This window comes from Candoia aspera, chromosome 7 (genome assembly GCF_035149785.1).
Source record: "Candoia aspera isolate rCanAsp1 chromosome 7, rCanAsp1.hap2, whole genome shotgun sequence".
In the NCBI taxonomy this organism is placed as follows: domain Eukaryota; kingdom Metazoa; phylum Chordata; class Lepidosauria; order Squamata; family Boidae; genus Candoia; species Candoia aspera.
In genome coordinates this window covers 58,585,852-58,608,519 of record NC_086159.1, presented here as the reverse complement: position 1 = coordinate 58,608,519, position 22,668 = coordinate 58,585,852, and the positions used below count along the sequence as shown (strand labels likewise).

General features: G+C 36.7%; 1 protein-coding gene across 1 annotated transcript in view; it reads right to left on the bottom strand.

Annotated features, from left to right (window-relative positions):
- Positions 1 to 22,668, bottom strand: part of PTPRZ1 (protein tyrosine phosphatase receptor type Z1) — a 102,918-nt gene that overhangs the window by 61,421 nt on the left and 18,829 nt on the right. The window contains exon 2 of the mRNA XM_063309346.1: positions 20,061 to 20,126. Within this exon, the coding sequence (XP_063165416.1) occupies positions 20,061 to 20,126 (66 nt within the window). The remainder of the gene's footprint in view (positions 1 to 20,060; positions 20,127 to 22,668) is intronic.

The following is a 22,668-nucleotide window of genomic DNA, read 5'->3' as shown; positions in this document are numbered from 1 at the left end:
GTTCAATCATGTCTAATTCTTGGCAAATGCCTGAACTAGTCCCTGCAGTTTTCTTGGAAAGATTTCAGAAGTGGTTTGCCCTTGTCTGCTTCCTAGGGCTGAGACAGAGTGACTGGCCCAAGGTTACCCAGCTGGCTTTGTGCCTAAGGCGGGACTAGAACTCACAGTCTCCCAGATTCTATCTTGGTGCCTTAACCACTGCCCCAAACTGGCTCTCAGATTAAGAGATTAGAGACTCACTTTTTAGATCTTATATTAATTACTGATGGATTTATTACTGATGCTGTAGAAGAACAGTTAAGCTACAGTGAGTAAACTCCTTTGAACACAGTAAGATCTGCTTTTCAGTGAATATGATTGATGATTTTATTCATTCATTGCATTGAGAATTAATTATTCATGAAATGAATGTGGATAAATTTGTTATGATTTGCATTTTAAAGATATCTGTATAAGGAGGATATGTTAATTATGCCTATTTGAAATGCAAGCTGATGTCCTTGCTGGAGGATAATATGAAATTGTTGAATGCAACATTTCTTTTTTAAGACTCATCAAGGAAGAAGAAGAGCACACAAGTAAGACACAAATTACTCTCTTTGAATGCCAGGGGAATGAGACCTCCAAAGAAGGTAGAACACAGGAAGATGTCCAAGAGCAGGGAAGACTGGGGGAAGACTCCAAAGGGGAAGAACTCATGGGGGTCACTTGGAGGCTTATGGCAGAAAAGACAAGAGAAGTCCCATGCCTTTGTAGCTGTTCAACTAATTTGAGGCTCTACATAAGAAAGGTGGCATTTAACCACCAAGATAGTTTTATCATCTCAAACTCTTCAGATCAACGAAGAATAAAAATCTTAATTCCACATGGATCAACAAAAATAAAGTTCTCAATTGGGAAAAAAATAAGAGTGGTGGGGGAGGGAGAGGTCACTATTAGAAGGGGCAGAATTAGCTGCATATGGACCTGACAAACTATGTTATCAAGATGAATTTATTTTCAACAGAATTTTGGACATTTGAAACCTACTTTTTAAATAATTGTAAATATACTTTCCTTGTTTTAATGAAAGTTATTCACAATCTAAAGCTTTCAAGATGAAGTCTTAATCTAAATTTAGGCCCATCAGGAACCCCTGCTTTGATTGTATATCTGATGTCTTACATTAATCAAGAACTTGTCACTTTAGTACTTGATACCACTGGCAACTGTAGAATTTACTAACTTTAGTCTAAGTTATAATACGTTAATATAAAATATTTGCAGATACAATAAAAATAAACTATAAGATATTAGGAAATACCAGAGAAACGAAATTCAACAAAAAATGTTCTATAATGGGAAGAATAGAAATCTTGCAGTACACTAATCTATTTATTTATAAGACTTATATCGACACTCATTTTAAAACACAGCTCTGGAAAGCTCACAACAACAATTAAACCAACACAGTGAGAATAATAAAACAATAATATTTCTTTATTTCTTTATTTATGGTCAATGACCGGAGAAGTAGTTATAATACTAAAACAACACATAAAAGCAGACTCAAATACACCATGAACAATAAAACCACTATACATCTGCCAATTGAAATTTAAATGTATAAGAAATAAACAAAAGAGAGTGAAACAAAGCAAAGCAAAACAAAAATGATAAAAATAAAGTTAAGATAAAAGAATACAAGGACTTCCTTGTGACAACGTAGAACAATATTTGTAACTGAATATCCTGAAAGGACTAAACAATCCACCATGGTAAAGTACCAAGCCAATCAAAACCATTTATTTGTTTTATTTCTTATTTATTTATTTCATTAGATTGAGATGTTGCTGGACTCCAGAGTGACAATGGACAGCTTGTTAGAATTATGAAAGCAGATGCCACTATATTCTATATAATTACTCTGAGATAATGGCAACATTTTCTTGCATCTTCTCGAATTTAGATTAATTAGAGTCAAAGTCAGGCAAAAGGATACACATTTTATTTGCTGAAATGCTTTTCTGTTTTGCATTGAAGAATCATGTGCCCTATAGCCATCTGGTGTGATCAGTGCTAGAGAAAGAAACTGGCAACAAGGCAGGTCCCAAGAATGCATGAAATTGCTGTCCGAATAGCATGCTTTTTCTTTACAAAAATTGACTACTGGAAAACAAATAAATCAGGAATCTCAACAACAATACCATAAAGAACAAAGTGGAAACAGAATCCCAAAGATGCATCTTTTTTTTTCTTTGCCTAACATATCTCATAACCTACAAACTTCCATGGAAATCTACAGGCATCGATGATGGAATGTATAAACGTTGTAGAATTTTGTTCTGGTAGGGAAAAATGCTACTAGATATTACTCCTTCTTTCTAATCAATGGTAAAGAATGAAGGAAGCAGCTATTAAAACACACTGGATCACTGGCATTTTTAGAAGTAAAGGAATGATGATGATACATACCTCACCACTAAGAGTAATTCAGACCAGTTATGAGAATCAGTTAAGCTGATAAATGACCTGAACATTAAAATCCTAATTCAGAAATGTACATAAGAAACTTATTTTCATCTGTACAATTTCTGTAATAAATTATGCATTTCCATATTATTCATCATAGTATTATTTGCACCATAATAGTATATATTAGAATAAGAGAAAAAGTAGGCAGAAATGTTACTTTTTTATTCTCTCTTTCTGACATCTTCAGCAATCAATATTATCTTGAAGCCTACAGAGCATGAAATTAATTCCATTCTTCTGGTCCTACATAATGAAATCTTACATCTGGAGAGAAAGAAAATGTTTTAGAATAGTATAACTTATATAGCTATAAGGATTTTATACATCCATAGACAAAATTGTTTAAAATTAATTGAAAATTCTAATCTTTCATACTTGTTACTAAGAAAAAATGAGTAATGAGATAACATTGCTGGGGGCCATCTAATGATACTGTACATTTCTGGATGTATATTTTTCTATATTCAGGAACATTTATTGTCACACTAATTTTATTGCTTATTGTTATAAAATTTGTGCTACACATGAATGGGCCCAATTAATTTCCTTAAGGAACTGTTGGTTTCTCCCATTATCATCTTAATACATTATATGGAAACTCTCATTATTCATTCTGCTGCCTCCAAATCTAGTATATTAGAAAATGGAGTATAAGATAAAAATATTAAAACCATGCTAAGTGTTCATTTCTTTGTTCTTCAAACTATACACATTCTCTTGACATTTTTGTTAAGTTAAATTCAACTTTGAAGATCAATGTATATTTTATTAAAACTCTGTCTTGTCATAATTCTACAGTGTTGTATTATAATAAGATTTCCCCTAGGATTATCACTGTTTCAAAACTTGCTATGAATCTCTGACAGAGAAATCTTATAATCAGTAATAATATAATTGGGAATTGACAATTCACCAGGAATTACATTACTTTTCTTCAACTCCAGGATTTAAACTGTAAATATGTGAAGGAGGATATCTGTATAATTAATAGTTTAGCAATGAAGCTCAATCAAAATCTTAACATTCAGTTTCCCTCAGCTTCTAGTACCCTTTTCAGGTCATTTAATGTAATCTCCCTTCAATGTTAATTTCTTTCACTGATGACAACACTACACCAAACCATTTTTCAAGGATTTTTATGGTCAAGCAATCTATCCCCCATTCCTCATCAGCCAGTAACATGCTCTGTCTTCATGCTCATGTAGCTCAGCAACACTGCCCAGGCTTGAAAAAACAACTAAATTAACTCCTAATTCCTAGTTTAGCACATTTATTAATTAATCCAGGAGAGAGGAGACAGGAAAGGTCACTTCTTGTGTAAAACAATACATGTATATACTTCTCATGGTAATCCTTTCCCAGGTAAGCAATATTATACAAAGGGCAGAAACAGAGTAAGAGATAATAAACCAAAGAATTTAAAGATGTAAGATAACAAAATACAGCTAAATTTATTTTACACCAACACCTCTCTGTATCTTTGTAAACCATTTCTGCTTCCACCGAATCCACATACCATTTCAGTATTGTTTTTTGTTCTTGAAACTTCTTGCCTCTCTTTTTATTGTTGTTCTTGAGAATCTCATCATCTCCATCCAACCATGTCTCTCTTGGTCTTTCCCTTCCTCTTGACCATTCACTCCCCCTTCATATATTTGTTTGCTATTCAGTCCTCATTAACTCCTTCTATAAGACCAAACCACCTCAATTTACTTCTTTTATGCTGGCCAGTAACTTTTGTAATCAGTCCACATTCATTCTTAACTCTAGCTCTTGTTTTACCACAGAAACCTCTTAAGTATCTATTATGGCTGCATTCAGCTGTTACGTTTCTCCTGGCACACACCAACCCTCTCATACACATAACAAAGTGGGCAGAAGCACAATTATTTTTGCTTTTTAAAAAAATATTACAACCAGAAGATACGAAAAAGTAGAACCCAAAGTATAGCAGTGCTAATAAAATCAGAAAAAATATATAGAAGAATGAATAAGTGACACTGTAAAAACTAAACATCTATAAAATATTAATACAGAACTAGGTCAGTCATGTTATTCAATCTAACCATATAAGCCATCTATCAGAGCCTCGTGTGGCGCAGAGTGGTAGGCGGCAGTATTGCAACCAAAAACTCCCCATGACCTGAGTTCAATCCTGGCGGAAGCTGGATTCTCAGGTAGCTGGCTCAGGTCGACCTGAGGTCGATAAAATGAGGTCGGTAAAATGAGTACCCAGCTGGCTGGGAAGGTGACAACTGGGGAAGGCAATGGCAAACCACCCCACTATAGTCCACCAAGAAAATGTCACAAAAGCAGCAGCGTCCCCCCAAAGGGTCAGACATGACTCAGTGCTTGCACAGGGGACCTTTCACCTTTCACAAGCCATCTATTGCTCTATCTTCTAAGATTTAGCAATATGTTATTTTGATACAATATTTATATAATATGCTTAATATGATAAATTTATATAATATGCTTATTCTATTATGTAAGTGTGTTAGAGTATTAAATGTAGATAAAAGAAGAAAAGAAAAAAGTGGATATTCTATCAATATTAATTACAGTTTCCAATGTTAATGTTACAAGCATTATAATTATTTAACTTTTCTTCGAATATACTATACAGTATGCTCATTATTTTTGCTTCTTTTGATAAAGATTTATTCCTCACAATAGCCTCATGTGGTGCAGAGTGGTAGGCAGCAGTACTGCAACCGAAATTTTTCCCATGACCCGAGTTCAATCCCAGCGGAAGCTGGATTCTCTCTGGGTAGCGGGCTCAGGTTGACTCAGTCTTCCATCCTTCCGAGGTAGGTAAATGAGTACCCAGCTTGCTGGGGAAGGTGACGACTGGGGAAGGCCATGGCAAACCACCCCACTATAGTCTGCCAAGAAAACATTGCGAAAGCGGCGTCCCCCCAAAGGGTCAGACATGACTCGGTGCTTGCACAGGGGACCTTTCACTTTTTTTTTTTATTCCTCACAACAGGCCAAAAATGGATTTTTTTATTATTATTATGTGCCATCAAGTCAGTGTTGACTCTTTGCAACCACATAGATAGACCTTCTACAGAATAAGACCACATTCTACATCCAACCATTTCCCCATCTTTAACAGACATGCTACCAAATACAAACATTCATCTACTTGTTCTAGTTTTTTTGCCATTTATGTATAATTTGCAATTGTTCACTGTCAGATGTGACTGTCATGGTCTTTGATATATTAATATTCAAATCCACAGTCCTAGTGGATTTTATAAGCTATCTGCATATATACAAACTCTGTACATATTAAACACATTGCAGAATCACATCCGTATTTTAACATTTTATAATTACATCTGTGTTTGCAGCCTTATCATTTTTTCAACATTCTCAAAGCAATTTCCTTGTCATCCTTTTTTTTTATATTAACACTTAGTAAATTTGTTTCAATTCCATTCTTCAACATATCTTCCCTGTATAAATCTCTTAAATACTTCTTTCAAATACTCTTCATTTCAGTTTCCTCCCAAATCGTTCAATCACTTTTATTTTTAATTCTATTCAATCTACTGGAAGCATCTTGTTCAGCCCTCTTTACCAACTTCCAAAACAATTTATTTCCATCAAAACTGCTCTGCATCCTCTCTGCATCCTCTCTGCATCCTTTAATTTTAATTATTCCTTGCTATCTTCACAACTAACTTTTTCTCTTTCTCATTTTCTGTAGCAATCATTCTGTTACCAAGATTTTTCTCATCCAGAGCCTCTTTTACTTTGTCATCCCATCCCTTTTTACATTTCCCATTAGTGTGACTCTGCTGTGTCACTCCGTAACTAATTCTTTTCACTTTGTTCCATATCACTTCCCATTATGTCCAATTCCCATTCATTCTGTTGGGTGATTAATCTATATTCTAATGCTTTTCATTTTCCTACTTTTTCTTTCTGCAGTCATTCTCCTACACTCTACTTTATTTCACTTTTTCTTCCATGTCCATTTTTTACAAGATCCACTCTTGATGCTACCAAAAATGATCTGGCCCATGTTCAGAATCTTTCATCTGGATAGCCTTCACTAATTTCCTCAGTCATTCACATTTAACCAAATCAGTCAAGCTTTTAGATTTATATTAATTCCTTTGCTTTGTACATTTTGAATAAACCATGTACTGTCATTCAGAATGTTGCACAATATTCTTTTGAAATCTTTTCTCATTCTTCCTTTATCATCATTCACTGGAGCATAACATGTAACTATCACCAGCTTATGAATTCCATCCACAAAATGTAGGTAATACCAGTTCATATTTTGTGATGTACATTTTAGCCTTTTTATTCACAATTAAACCTATACCTCCGTTTCCATAGATATATTCATCAGTTTTACTCCACAAGGTCAGGAAACCTTCATTCTGACTTACTATATCTCTCCCTTTTCTCTTAGTTTCACAGATACATACTATGTATGTATTCTTCAGGATATTGGTAGCAAAGGAAGTCAGATCTTGCTGTCACATAAATTGCCCTGTAAACATAAAAGGTCAAGGTTCCTTATAAGTTTAAGTAGCTATTGTAAGGCCATAAAGTTAGCAAAGTCTGTGTATCCTAGCTTCCATAGAATAAAGTGAGTGTGCTTGGAGTAAAATTTAACTTTGATTTGGCTTGTAGTGTACTGACCAGTATATATTTAGCAGGGAATAAGTTACTGTAGCTGGTAACTTAATTGCTGTCCATATAGCCAAAATGCTTTATGTGAAAACATCAGTTGACCAAAGTTATGATGGATGGTGAAGATCAATATCTGTAGGCCCATTTGGTGATGAGCATGACACATGGAACAAGAAAACTTTGAAAATAATAGGAGTAAATTGTAAAAAGCATGAATTAATAACTTCCTTTGCTACCAATACCCTGAAGACAGAGGAGGTTCACCCCACAGAGCTCAATGAAGAGTGCTGGCTGTAGCCAATTAATGGCTTAGATTATCTAACCAAGAATCTTCCTGGTGATTCCTATGCTGTTTGTTTAGCAAAAAACTATAGTAAGATCCACCCAGGATGTAAATTCAGGTCAGTTTTGTTCTGGGCATAACTTGACATATCTTGACATATAGTCTGGCAAGTAGGAAGAGGAGATTGGATACTTTACAAGTTGGGAAAGGATCTGTTCCAACTGTTTATCTAAATACATTCATTGCAGGAGTATTACAGGTTTAACAGTTATTGTGCTTTAATGTTAAACATTTTCTAACTTAGATTATTTAATATTCAAGTTAAACATCTTTGTAGCAAAATAACTGTTTAAAGTTTTTTAATGTTTTATAAAATCTGCACAGGAAATGTGAGAGAAGTTACTCACATTTAATATTTGTAACTATACTTTAAAAAACCAAATTTGTGAAAAACAAGGACAATTCTATCAATACAACCCATATTCCTGGATTCTTATCAGTTCAGGAGATTTATTATTGTTTATAATTCACATGGGTGGTTTTTCTCTGAAATTTTACCACTTCAGAGTCCACTGGAGTGGACAGCTACATTAAATCTAACAACAACAACAACAACAAGTTATGGCAAAGGGGGCCTGGCAACCTCATAGTGGCATAGGTCTTCCCACCCCAGTTGTCACATTCACTGACAAATAAACATTTTTGTTTGCTGTGTTATTTAAGCACAAACCTGAAATCCATATTCCATGTGAACAAAAACTATTTTGTAATAAAAGATAATGCTGAAAACAATTTATTTTGTCACAGATAATCTACTAAACACTAACTGTACTTTATAAAACAGAATGAAACATCAAATTTGCATTTAAGAAATGTGATAATATGGCAGATCTCTTTAAAGAATTGACTTGAAAGGCAAAAAGTTTTCAGCCTTTTGAAATGTTGTTCTTATTGGTCAGCAGGGAGCATGATTTCAAAAAAGGCCATTGCTTTGCATGATTTAGTATTCTTACAAAGCCTTCATTATAATAATGGAAAGTGGCATATTCTTCCTAATATTTGACAATGGCAGACAAGTGAAAACACACTTTAAGTCTATTTCAAGAGTTTTGCTATCTGAGATGAAATATGCATCTCTGATGAGCAGCCCAATCCTACCCATGTATACTCATAAATCCTACTCTATGCAAATGTATGTAGGACCGAAACTTTAGTCCTATGTACTAAAAAATGAAATAAAATATTTTTACTATATCCTCAGTTCAAATTAGAAACGATAAATTGATAAGCCTTTTGTGATTTTCAGCAAAACTAAGAGTGGCAGAGATGGGTTACATGGACTGGATTGGGATCATAATAACAAAGCTTTATGCCTTACAATAGCTCCAAATCCGACTTGACCCTCTGCGCTTGCACTTCACCCCCAGAGGAGAATTCAACCTAGATCCACAGCAGGTAACCCCCATGTCCATATACCATTGTTTTAAACTCTTCCCTTTCCCCACAAAGCTATTATAAAGAGTCACACAAGATTAAGTATAAGCTTAGTGTCACATGCCATTCTGGATGACTCTTCTTTCGGCAGCAAGTCAATTTCTTTTGGTTTTTAATTCAGATACCATAATACCAAGTCATTATAGTTTAAAGAGTTAGGGAAAATTACATGTGATGTGGGAGATCTGTGATATAATTGCTAATGTTATGGGGAAAGATGTGAGGGATGGAATACTAATTTTTTTTTTCCTCCAGTGCTGCTTTTATGAACCCAACTGCAGTTGCTGTTGGATACCACACCTGTTTCCACCCATCTCCCTCTGAGTTTGTCTCAAAAGATTTTATCTTTTGTTTCTCTCAAAAGATAACCTGGCTTTGCCACCTCGCTTGGGGTGGGAGGGGGGATAGTCAATCATGGGGTGGTTGGCACCGTGATGTGGCCTGAGGAATTTATATTTTATATAAATTTTAAATATTTTCTATATTTTCTATTTATATTTTTATGATGTACTTGCTTTTATGATTTTAATCTCGTTATTTAAATTGACTTGTAAACCTCCCAGAGTCACTTGCGAGATGGGCGGTGCAGAAATGCACAACAAACAAATAAAAGCCTGGGTTAACTTAAATCAGGTAAAATCATTTTTATAGTGCCTGCTACACCCAATGGCTCCCCAAGTTCTCCCAATGGCATAATAAGTAGGAAAAACTGAACAGAAACTAAACATTATAGACAGTAAAATATAATTCAAAGGATTAGTGAAGACAAACTTCAAATCAAGCCAAAGTCCTGGGAAAAGAGAAACGGAAGGCCAGAAAGCCCGAACAGCCAGAAGCAATTATTTATTTATCATTTATATAGGTCAAAGATTTCCATACCACAGGTCTCCAGGCAGTTTACAACCAAGAAAACATAATAAAAACAACTTTATCAAACTCCATCAATCACACTACAAATCCTAATCAAAATTCCATAAATATAAAATAGAATAAAAATCAGATTATTATAATCGAATAAAAAGTCAGCCCACTGACCATTCAGAGCCGACAAGTCTGGTGAAAGAAAATAGTGACTTCCAGTAATGGATCTCCAGGGACAGGCTGTTCCATAACAGCAGGGCAGCTGGCGAGAAGATTATTCCTTGCCCTCTTAGGTTGAATGGTCAGGGCAAGAATATTCTGTTCAGAGGAGAGCATCCTTAAGGTACTCGGGACTTATACCTCATATCGCTTTATACAATATAATGCATTCATTTCAGTTTACCAAACTAGTTGTCTACGACTTAGTGCCTTCCAGGTGTGCTAGGGGAATATTGTGTTTTGTAAAGTAATATTCTGACCCAGGAGCTCCAAAGAAGCTACTGTTGCCTGGGTTATAGATGACTGGAATATCTGAACACTTCTCAGAGTGGTCAGTTTATGCAGAGTATGTTGCAATAATTTAATCTTTAATCAGCGTGATAGCCAAACCCATGCCATGCACTTCTCTCTACAATTGCCATTAAACCATCTATCATTAAACATTGCCATTAAACTAAACTGTTCAGAAGGAAAGCCAGGTCCAGGAACAGAATCAGAATCAGAACCTGGTGCTTCAAGAAGGCTGTAACATGATCCATAACTGCTTGACCCCTGATCCTGGCTTGCTACGTAATTGTAATTCATTTGAAAAACCCCCAAGCTTATTAGCTAGATTTAATCTATCAATATACTCAGCAATGCAGAGCCCCAGTCTCCTTAAAGGCAAATGGAACAAAGAGCTGGGTTTATCACCATATTGATGACACCCATTTCTAATTCAGGGAACATTTTTCCAATGATTTAAGTCATATTATTAAGTATTAATAAGTAATTAAATACTATTTATTCATTAGACTATATATTGTTTTCATCCACTGGCATTTATAGTAATCCTCCCTCAGTTTAAACAAGTATTAACAAATGAATTAAAGATCATGTCATGAGTGCCGATGAGCTGAAGACATCAGCACATCGGCACACATGACAAAGACAAGGAAGCAGAAGGAAGGGATACAAAATAAGCATAGCACGCAAAGCCATCACGACACAAAGAGAAGGAAAAGAAGACAAAGACAAGGCGAATCACGAGGCACACCCAAGCTATTAGCAGGAGCGCCACGGAGATCGCCCAGCGGACAGCAATCATCGGCTGAAGGAGGAGACCGATGATGGGCGATCCCGGGGCACCCGCAGGGGCCCCACAACCCTACACCTACCGGCACGAAAGAATGCAGGACAAAGGGCGGGTGACGTAACCTAAGGAGAGGGGGCGCTGACCGGCGCGGGGTATTTAAACCCCGCACTGGCGCGCTCCCTTCACTCTCAGCTTTTTTCTACAACTGACACTACGTGATGAATAAAACAGAACCTGCTTCAACTGAACCAGTGTCTGTGCTTTACTCAGCGGTAGGCAGTGCATGACAGATCACAAGTGAAAGAAAAACCCTTTTTTAATGCATAATCACTTCCTGGTCGCTAACCAAACTATATGCATGGATTTTCATAAATTTCATACAATCATAGGAAATTCAATTTACTAAGATCCATATGGAAAACTGGGAAATATAAATGGAAAGATGAGACATGTGGCTGTTGCAAATTAACGAGCTGTAGAAATTGGTAATATCAACTGCAGATGTCTGTAATTCCTGTGAATTTGTGAAGAAGAGAATAAATTAGACCAACCTAAAGAGACTAGTTGGCAAGATTCATATTGTTACTCCCCAGTACTATAAGCCAATGGAAGTAGGTTTTTTTTAGCCAGTTACAATAATAAATAACAATGTCAAATCAAGCTAATAAGATATACTGCTGAACTCATTGAACAATTATTTTCAGAAGAAAATGGCAATCTGACAATTTAGCAAGAAAATATTCGTTTTGCTTAAATAATCTGTAAACAAAAATATAGATCATCAGAATGTACATAAGCAAATTTGTTTAGCCAAACTGAACCTAAGTAAGAAAATATATACATATATACATACATATACATAATTTATTACGGTTTTAGACCAGTACAAAGATCGTGTTCTGTAAAATATACATAGTCTTTCTTAAAATGATAACAATGTAGGATAAAATAGGAAGATGAAAATTAAAATAAAATTAAAATACATTTATAGACTAACTAAACTCTATAAGTGCAATCTAAGATAGAGCCTATACTAAATAAGAATATAGACATTGAGAATATATTAAGAATATATTAAGTATATAATGTAAAACATGAGTATCTAAAATTACCACTATGTTTTATATATAAAAACAAAATTTAAATGATTTACTATTATATACAATACATTACAGAAATCAGCCCATCAGGGTCTGACGGATCTTCATTGCCTCAGCACAGAACCTTCCTACCTGCGCTGTGACAATAGAGTTTTCATCTATAAGCAGCAATTGAGGGTAGTCAGAATCTGTATGACTGGGGTATTTACTAATCAGGGGTATGATGAGTTTGGTATGAATGTCTTTATAAAAACGCAATGCAGAAGAACATTTTCTATAGTTTCCACCTCTCTGGAGTCACAAGGACAAAGCCTTGTGGCCAGTATTTACTCTCCAATACTGCAGAGGGGAGAGCATGATAGTGATCTAAAGAAAAGGCTCTCCGACGGCTGGGTATTTCAAGCTGTGTGAGATATCTAGCTGCAGAAGCGATATATTTGGTGTGCGCTGGAGACAGGAAGAATAGAGCCTTCCCTATATCTGCTTGCCTCTCTGTATCCTTTATCCTTTGTTTCAACTCTTGTTGGGCTTGGTTGAAGTCCATCTCAAGGACTGTAGATGGAGAATATCCTAGCTTTAAAAGATTTGAGTCAATGGCCTTGATCCATGTGGATTGAAAGTTGTCCTGGAAAATGAAAGGTACAAGGCCCTTGGGATAGAATTTGAGCTTTAACCAAAGGTTTAGACAGGCTAAACACACTCTTGATTCAACCCTCATCATGCCTGTTTCAAGCGGTAGGTGTGCATTTGAAATGCATCGAGGCATTTGGAGTACTGCTCTAATGAATTTGGCTTGTACTCTTTCCAGAGGTGTAAAACATGAGGATGGAGGGCCAACTAAGGTCCCATAGAGGAGCTGAGCTAACAACTTGGCCTGAAAGAGTTTGAGTGCAGCTGGAACATAAGATCCCCCCTTGCAACGAAAAAAATTTAGGATAGCATTGGCAGATTGTGGACCAGAGGCTGCAGCATATTCACAGTGACCTTTCCTCGAGCGTGTGGCATGGATGACTACACCTAAATACTTGAAACTGGTAGAATGGCTTCCATCCAGAGGCAATTATAGTCGAGTCTTGGTAACATTTGGACAGTCTGGGGTACCCAGCATGCTCTTCAAAATGAAACCTTTTTTGAGCACATTTTCAATCTTCACAGTTCGTGTTTTTCACTTTGAAGAAGTTAAATCACTTGTGGCCTATACTTCAGAGATTAGATGATTTAAGAGAAGCCCTAATGACAACTTGTCAAACAGCCAAGCCATTAATAAACTTTGCCTTACGAAATATTCAGGATGATAATCCCTACTTTAAATAAGAAAATAATGTGTAAACAAGAGGAACATTTCTGAACATTTCTGTTAATTTAATTACAAATTAAAATAGATTAAGTAGCTATTGTAAGTCACTGAAATAGTTGGCTACTGGTAAAATAAGAAAAATTATGCCCTGAGAAATATAGTAAATAGGTGCCTCATCACTAGTAGCAATTGCTCAGATGATATATGAAATAACTAAAATAGCAGTCTCTTATGGGCCTCCATTACTTTTCTTCAGACAATAGCCATATTAGTTAATCCTGCAAACTTGTACCTCATCAGAGTGGACATGTAAAAAGATAAGAATTATAGTTTAATGATTTTCAGCTATATAAAGTCTCTGAGCCTCATTTCTTTATAGGAAGAATAATTCTTGCTGATTCAAAATCTGGTTTTTATATTTAAAATAATTTATGTGGGAAGCAGTAAGAAAATCTGGAGGTACCTACTTTCCCTGGAGGTACCTACTTTCTGCATCAACCATATCTACTTTCTCTTCTCCTACTCACACAAAGTTCCCAACACATTCCACAAAACCCCACAATCTTTAGTCAAAAAATGCATTCATCCATGATTTCCAGGGCTGAACTTTTATTCCACCAGGTTGTGAGATACTTCATTCATTCATTCATTCATTCATTCATTCATTCATTCATTCATTCATAAATAAATAAATAAATAAATAAATAATAAATACATGCTTGATATAAACATGGGAACACAAAGAATTCTTCTACAGGTAAACTACAAAACTGTGTTCAGTCTAAAGGAGCATAAACCTATGGCTTCTGGTTATAGGAAAGTGTAATGCTCAAGAGGCCACATTTATCTGAATTTTTCTGCTGAGGTAGTTAATTCACATTTTAATGACTGAGGCACCAAACAAAAGAAACCCATTTATTTGCATATTAGGCAGTCACTGGTTTCAGCAAAAAAGTGAAAGAAAGATCTGCCAAAGCCATCATGGCTCACGGCTATAAAGTAGAATTTTGGGTGCTTTATCTGTGGACAACTTGTACAAGTTCCAGTTAAAGACATAAGTGAAGGCTATCTCATGCTGCTTCAAGAAGGTCCACAAAACCAGGAAGTAGGCAGCTAGCTAAGACTGATACTTCAACAAGTTTCATGAGTAATAATAATGCTGTAAAATAATACAAATCATGTCTGCTTATACTTTAATTTTCTGTCATGTCTTTGTATCTTGTCTGCCTAATCTCCATCTGTCCCTTTGGATTCAGATCTTCATGACTTTACTTGCACTATACAGGCTTGCCCTTCTGAATTACTGTCATCATGCACCCTGCAGTACGTCTTATACCCTGGAATATTGCAGGATGGTGTGCCAAACAATCTAGCCCAGGTTTTACAGAGTATCTAAATCAATGCATAATAATATTTTTGCAAGAGACTTGGCATACTCAGCCCTTACCTCTTCAGAGCTTTACCTCCTATTGCTTGCCAGGCATCCAGAGTCAGAAGGATGTCTGCCTTCTAAGGGGAATCAGCATCTTACTCTCAGATGCACTGCATGATCAAGCATCACCAATAGTCATAGCTGTTCCTATAAAAATTAGCCTATTGAGGATAGGTTTTATATCATTTCAACATTAGCTGGGTGATGCAATGAGGATGTGATTTCAGTAGTGTGGAAATGGCCACAGTGCTCTTTCTCTAATTCACACTTCTACTCGGTGTTTAGGATTCTTATACATATTAACTTTGGCACAGTGCTGATCCAACAGCCCTGAAATATTTTCAGTTTAAGGAATAAATCTGAAAACAAACAACATGCAAACCATCAGCTGAGTAGGGTTTGTAGTTAAATATGTCACAATCATATAAAAGAACTTTTTCATTTCCTCAGAGAATGACTTCCTCCATCTTTGAAAACTCCTCATTCTGACAGTATCCTGTTACCATCTGCTGACTGTCAGGTCACAAGAACTGCACTGGCCATCTGTGATTTATTCAACAAAAAGATACCATGACTTGTATTGACTGGGCCATAGTATCTTAGATAATATAATGCAATTTAGACTATTTATCAGTGCTTCATAAAATCCAGTTTCTTTAATCACTGCCCAAACCTCTGTCTCCTACCCAGCTCTTAGAACTTGGGCGGGGGGTGGATGGGAACCTACTCCAAGGCAAAATCAATACCATGATGGCAATATCAAACAGAGTTACTGAACTTACAGGTGCAGTTTGTGGCTTGCCTTGTTACATGTGGTGGCTTTAAGACCCTCCACAGGATTTTGGACATCTGTGCACGCTCAGAAGACACATTCATCCTAAAGGGTATCGCCCAGGAAAAGGTTAAGATCCATTCTCTATTGTCACAGAGTTAGGCTGACTATATTTCCTTGAGACAAAAACAGGACATTGGGATGGCAAAACGGGATGGGGTTAAAATTACGTAATATTCCATATTCACGAAAAAGACGATAAAAAAAGTTACTGACAGTAAGCTGGGAAGGTGCAGGAGGGGGAGGTGCGACAATGGTTGGGTCCGGAGAGGTTGGTGCAGGGGTGGTGTTGGGCAGAGAGGTTGCAGGAGGCTGAGGGTGGCGGCGAGCTGGGACAGGAGGAGAGGAACGAGGCGGCAGGAGGCTGGAGAAGTGCAGGAGGGCTGAGGGCAGTGGCGAACTGGGACGGGAGGATAGGAATGAGGCAGCAGGAGGGCTGAGGGTGATGGCGAGCTGGGATGGGATGATAGGAACAGAGGAGTCTAGTGAATGTTGTCCCCAACAACCTGTTCCTCTTTGGCGTGCCCTTTATTTATTTTCTTCCCACCATTTTGGCCTGAGACCCAATTGGCTTCTTTTCTGCTGGGCGCACTTTTCCAACCGTCTTCCACTGCACTGATTGGCAGCAGCGACTCTTCCTCTTGCTCACCACCGATCAGCTGTTCCTGCAATTCCACTCTAGGTTTCCTGCCTGATTGAGTACTACTGCCAATTTCAATTTCAATTTCAATTTTTTCTCACTTTTCCCAATAACGGCTCCGTTTTTAAAAAACGGGACAAAATCAACATTTATATTAAAACAACAGGACGGTCGGGAAATGTTAAAAAAAGGAACTGTCCCATTCAAAACGGGATGTATGGTCAGCCTACCTAGAGTAGAGGACACAGAATAATGTCATTAAATTGCAGGAAAGCAGTTTCTAGTTGAATATTAATAGCAGTCTGACAAGTAAAGCAAGGGAAATGGCCATCTGTAAGGAATGCTTTAATATGGATTTCTGCACTGACTAGGGGGTAAGTTTTCTAATTCTAAATAATTCTATGATTTTATAATTTTGAATAAATAAAAGAAAATGTATGTTTCTCTTAGAGGCAAGACAATAAATATAACTGAGCACAATGAAGAAAAGTAAAAAGGAGATGTCTATATATTTTATTGCTTACACATAATAAATATTCAAGGTAAAGATACATATATCTAGTTATTTTCTTTTACTAAGGATAGAATCACAACTATGCTTCGAAGATATACATTTCACCACCTCATATATTTAAAATTTATCCTTAATCAATTAGGTTGAAGTATATCGTTTAGAATTTCAATGGTTTTAATATAAACAATTTGATCTTCCAAAGCAATGAAAAGATAGAAAACCCTAATTGATATTAAACTAGCACATTCAGCTGAAAAATGGAATCAAAAGTATTTTTCTAAAAATCTGCAGAAGGAAATAATAAAAAGGTATGCTGCTGTCTGATTAATCTCAAATTACTATTTTGCAGGAATGTCTGCAGAATGAGGTTTTAAAGGGCACAATTATGTATATAAATTAGACAATTTATGAACTTCTGAAGACTGGGTATTAATCCAGAGAGCAGACTGTAGGATTTTACTATGATAAACCCAGTCCACTCTGCCTCCTTGCTAGACTACTTTACTAAGGAAAGATTAGGACCAGACACATGGTCATGACCAACATCTACAGAATATGAAACTACATCCCAGGCTGACTTTCCCTGTGACTCAGTTTCATACTTAATAGGCATCGTAGAAATTTCTTGGTAGACCAGGGTACCTGAGAGAATGGCAGTTCAACTTGAACCTAAGAAACTAGGGGTGTGCAAAGGATTTGAAAGTGGTACTTTCCAATTCATGGGAGTTTGACTGAGCACCTCTCTTTGAATTATTAAAGCAGCCACACCTTTTGCAAGATTTGAGTGGCTGCTTTGGAAGCTGTTCCCAGATGTTTCTACATGTCTCTGCATGCACAGCCACTTCATTCCATTCCATTACTGAAGAGAAAGATAGTAAGGAGCAAGCGATGACTGCTCTGAAAAGATCAGTCTAATCAATGAGAAATGCATTAGATAGCCTCAAAAGGAGGAATGTAAAAAAGTGACAGAGGGCTATCCCTACACTAACTACATCTATTATCTGTAGTGCAATGAAGCATTGCATACAGAAGTGGATCTAGCACCTCTTTCAAATGCTTTGCACAGCTCTCTGAGACCTACTCCCCCTCCCCCATTTTGATTTCAAGCAATTGCCAAAGAATCAAGACCTAATCATATGATGAAGTCTCAAGTAATTGCCTCCTGAAAGAAAATTCATTCTGCTTGGCCTGTGAGCAGTATGGGCCACTCATTAGTTCCTAAGTGTAGGAATGGATGATGCCATCCTCCTTCTACTCCCAGCTCACTGAAAATGCACCCCATACCTGTGTTTTCATGTTAGCTTTGATTCAAAACTGCTGTTTTCTGACCTCAGCACACCAAAGCAGACAGTCTTCAGCAATTCATTTCATTCTAGCAACAATTCCAACTCCAACTGGCTGCAGTGCCTGACACACCCCTTCCCCTCCAGTGGCTAGTTGCTGCTACGGGCAGCCATTTTGTTCTGGGCTCTTGGGCTCTTCCATACTCTGTCATTGGCAGTTGTTATTTTTTCCATAAGGTTGATCCAATAATGACCCATTAAATCAATGAACTATCGTCCACCGTAGAAGCTCGTGCTTCATTCAGCTCTTATGTCTCCCAGTGACACAAGTTCTGTGCTTCCATTGCTTTCCCACCACAGTAGCACAAAGCTTCCCTTCCCTTTTTCCAGAAAACCTCTTTAAGTTGCAGCGTAATAGCATTCCTACTTGCTTCTATGATGCTGAATTACTTCTTCCTTGCTACAAAGTTTCCATGGAGCTAAAGAGAAATATAGGAATGACAGAACAATCTGTTCCCTATTGCTTTGATTATTGTACAATTAGAGTAATGATGGAACCATAAGAGAAAAATATAGTCTGGATTAGTCTCAGAGGAGATAATTGAGTGGTGGTGGTGGTGAAGGTATCTAAGAAAAGGAATGGAGACTAATGGGAAGGAAATAATCTCTCTCTCTCTAAAAAAAAAAAAAAAGCAGGCACTGGTAGACCAGTCTGGATAGAAGCCAGCTAGCAAGTCTTCCCTTTCCTGCACAGGTAGGAAAAGCAAAAAGCTTGAAAATGACAAGTCAGGCTTCGCAGTGGCTGTAGATCAGACCGAGCACCAGCCCATTGCTAATCCACTGAAATCTGACTGATATATCTGAAGTTGGCTTAAGAAAATCCAGGAGCTGCATGGGAAATGAGGTTGCAGTGCAGAATTGCCCTAAATATCCTGAAAGTACTAGGGTTTATATTAGGCACCATATTGTTTTCAGTGAAAAGAGGGATGTGCTTTTAAGGAAAAATATCTAGCCAAATGCAGAATAAATACATTCAAAAATCAATACATTCTTTGCAATAACTCACGGTAGGCAACCTTTTAATGGACAAACACACACTTCCAATATTATAGGCACCCAGGACACAATGGTTGGGGGGATTAGCAGGGATTTTAATTCTTTTCTAGATTTGGAGGGTGGATGGGCAGTTTTTGCTTCCCAAATTTGACCAGTGTTTCTCAATCTTGGCTACTTTAAGATGTGTGGACTTCAACTCCCAGAATTCTGGGAGTTGAAGTCCAAACATCTTAAAGTTGCCAAGGCTGAGAAACACTGAATTAGATTATGCTTATTTCAGGACTTATACTTTTTTTGTTCCAAGCTTGAAATGGTACAAAATCATGACAAGAGTTTCTGAAAAATATAGTCAATGGTGGCTTTGGGAGCTGTAAGAAAGTTGTTCAGGGGCTGTATGCCATAGGTGAATAAGCACCTATTAATAAGGACCAGCAAAAGGACCTTCTAATATTTTTAATTAGGCATATAGGAGGTGCCGTGCTCCAACCTGACACTTCATTTCATGCAGTGGAAATGGCACACAGCTCATTTTTAATAACTGATCTTTGTCAGATCGTACTGCAGCCAACAGATATAACCTGCTTTGCCCAGGAAAAAACAATTTGCTGATTAACAATAATGAAGCATTGGGAAATACAGGAGTATCCAAAAATGGCAAGATGACATGATCAAAGCATTGCCTGTTCTTATGTGATGCATGTAAAAAACAAGCAACGCTTCAATCACACCACTGCAGCTGCCATCTTGATGTTTTTGACCACACCCTATGGACACCCCTGGTGAAGTAGCAGATAATGTACTTACCCGAATAGGACCAATCAACCTCTTCAAGAAATTTTCGCTGTGGTCTAAAGTAGCCAAAAATCAGTTCTAAAAATAAACAAGCGCAATAAAAAAGTTAATATTAAATAGCAGAGAGGAATATTTTACATATTGTTAACTTCAGTACATTTGCCCTGTATTTTACTGACCCACTGTAATTGCCTGTGCAGGTAGCAGCACCTGGCTGACTTTGGGTGTGGAAGCTAAAATGTAATGGATGGAAGACTTTAAGGGGATACCTCTACAGTCTCTATAGTAGCCTTTCTCAAACTTTTGACTCTGGAGGAACCCTTGAAATATTTTTCAGGCCTCGGGGAATCCCTGTACATTCAGGTTCAAATATAGGCTACAAGTTACAAAATTATGATACTCGTTTCATGGGTAGGCCTGTATATATGCATTAACAGTGTTCTTAAACTAAAAATAAAGCATGAAACTTACCTCTTTAATGTTAAGTTGACCAATTTGAAATAATTTTTTAAATAAATCATGATCTCCCAGGAACCCCTAGTTAGCTCTCACAGAAACCTAGGGCTCCACAGAACCATGATTGAGAAACCCTGCTGTATAGGCTACACTGGGAAGAAGAACAAACACCCTGGGGGAAGAAGGTCATGGCAAGTCATGTCTGTCTTGTGGTCAAGAAAAGTACATGGACACAACCACAAATTCTCCAAGAGTCAATGTCACATTGAAATTTACTTTGAGGTTTCTTAAAAATAAGAGCCAGTTTGGTCTAGTGGTTAAGGCAACGGCTAGAAACCAGGAGACTGAGAGTTCTAGTCCCACCTTAGGCATGAAAGCCGGCTGGGTGACCTTGGGCCAGTCACTCTCTCTCAGCCCAGCTCACCTCACAGGGTTGTTGTGGGGAAAATAGGAGGAGGAAGGAGTATTAGGTATGTTCGCTGCCTTGAGTTATTTATAAAAATAATAAAGGCGGGATAAAAAAATCTAACCCCCCGCATGCATCCTATCCAAATACTTAATTTGTACTAATCTATAACTAACCTTTAACTCAGTTTTCGTTTCCCCTGTTCTAGTCTCTACTTCTTAAATCAGTGCAGCTTTCAGATGTGTACTGGGAAACAATTTATTTTTCAAAAATAAAAGAAATGCAACAACGGACAGCAATTATTTATTAGTATCAAGGATGATTGCTTGAGGCTCCATAAACAATGCTCATGCCTACCTGCTTTTCCTCATCTTTTCCCTTGTCCCATACTTCCACTGTAGACTAGCTTTGGGGTGAAGATCCTGCTTTGCATTATAGCAAAGTTCTTAGTCCTCTGGTTCAATGCCAGATAGCAAACCAGAAAAATAGCCAGGGATGAGATTCTATTTGCTTGGTCAGTTAACTGAATGAAGTTATAACATGGAAAGAATTATGGTGAAGTAAACACTGCTAAGGTTAGAACATGAATTTTGGATGTCTTTCACTTGTCTGAATGTTCAACAATTCTTAGAAATATTTAGTGTAGTGTTTCTCAACCTCAGCAACTTTAAGATGTGTGGACTTCAACTCCCAGAATTCCCCAGCCAGTATGGAGAATTCTGGGAGTTGAAGTCCACACATCTTAAAGTTGCTGAGGTTAATAAACATTGATTTAGCATATTAATAATGTTTTAAATATAATGTTTAAATATTAAACTTTAAAAGCATTACAGCTGCCATTTCTTAAAAACTTCTAAGTTGTACTAGTGCATGTGAAGTCATATAACTATATAATTATGATACTGTAGTATAAAATACTATATACTTTTTTTTAAAAAAGTCTAGCCTATTACATAAAAAGAGGTGTATTGAGAAAAAAAGAAAGGTTAATGTACACTAAACTGCCTCAGGAAAAATGAAACAGAAAAATGAAAGAATACACATTCCAAATAAATGAAAAACACTCTTAGCCCCCAAAAGACTAAGCAACACTGGAAGCTTACCACCACCTCCAACCTCTGCACTTAAGTTGTATTCAGTTCTAAACATTATTGAGAAAAGACCATTAAAAAAAGGGGAAAAGGTAAAATATATCTGACTTTTGAAATGATTTTTTTTCAGTGTCATCATTATGGTTCAGTAACTGAACAATGATCAAGCCCAGGGCATTGGGTTTGATCCCAACCCAGGACATTGGAATATTGCCTCTTTTTCAGCTCAAAGTTAGACCAAAGTCTGAAAACTGACAAAATTTGTTAAGCTAACTTTTACCATCTGGGACACAAATATTCTTCCATGAGTACATAATGACCATTTTTTTTGGCAACAGTGCAAGCTTTCATATATTGTAGATTCAAGTTTTTTGGAAAATAGTTAACAAAACATTAACATTTTAACCTTTAACAGCCTTCAAAGAACCTGATTCACCATAGTGATAACATAAGGAATTACAGGTGGACACATCCATGACATACAGTATGTACCAAAGTTTCTTCATATTTATTACATTTTCAACTTTGAGGGTTCCAATAGACTTTAAAGGTTTTTTTAATGAACTAAATGAGTGTAACTTTATAACCAACACATCTAACATTCCTTAAAATGTGAATCTACTGATTAGGTAATAAATCTGCCATTCAAAATTTCTTGTATATTGTC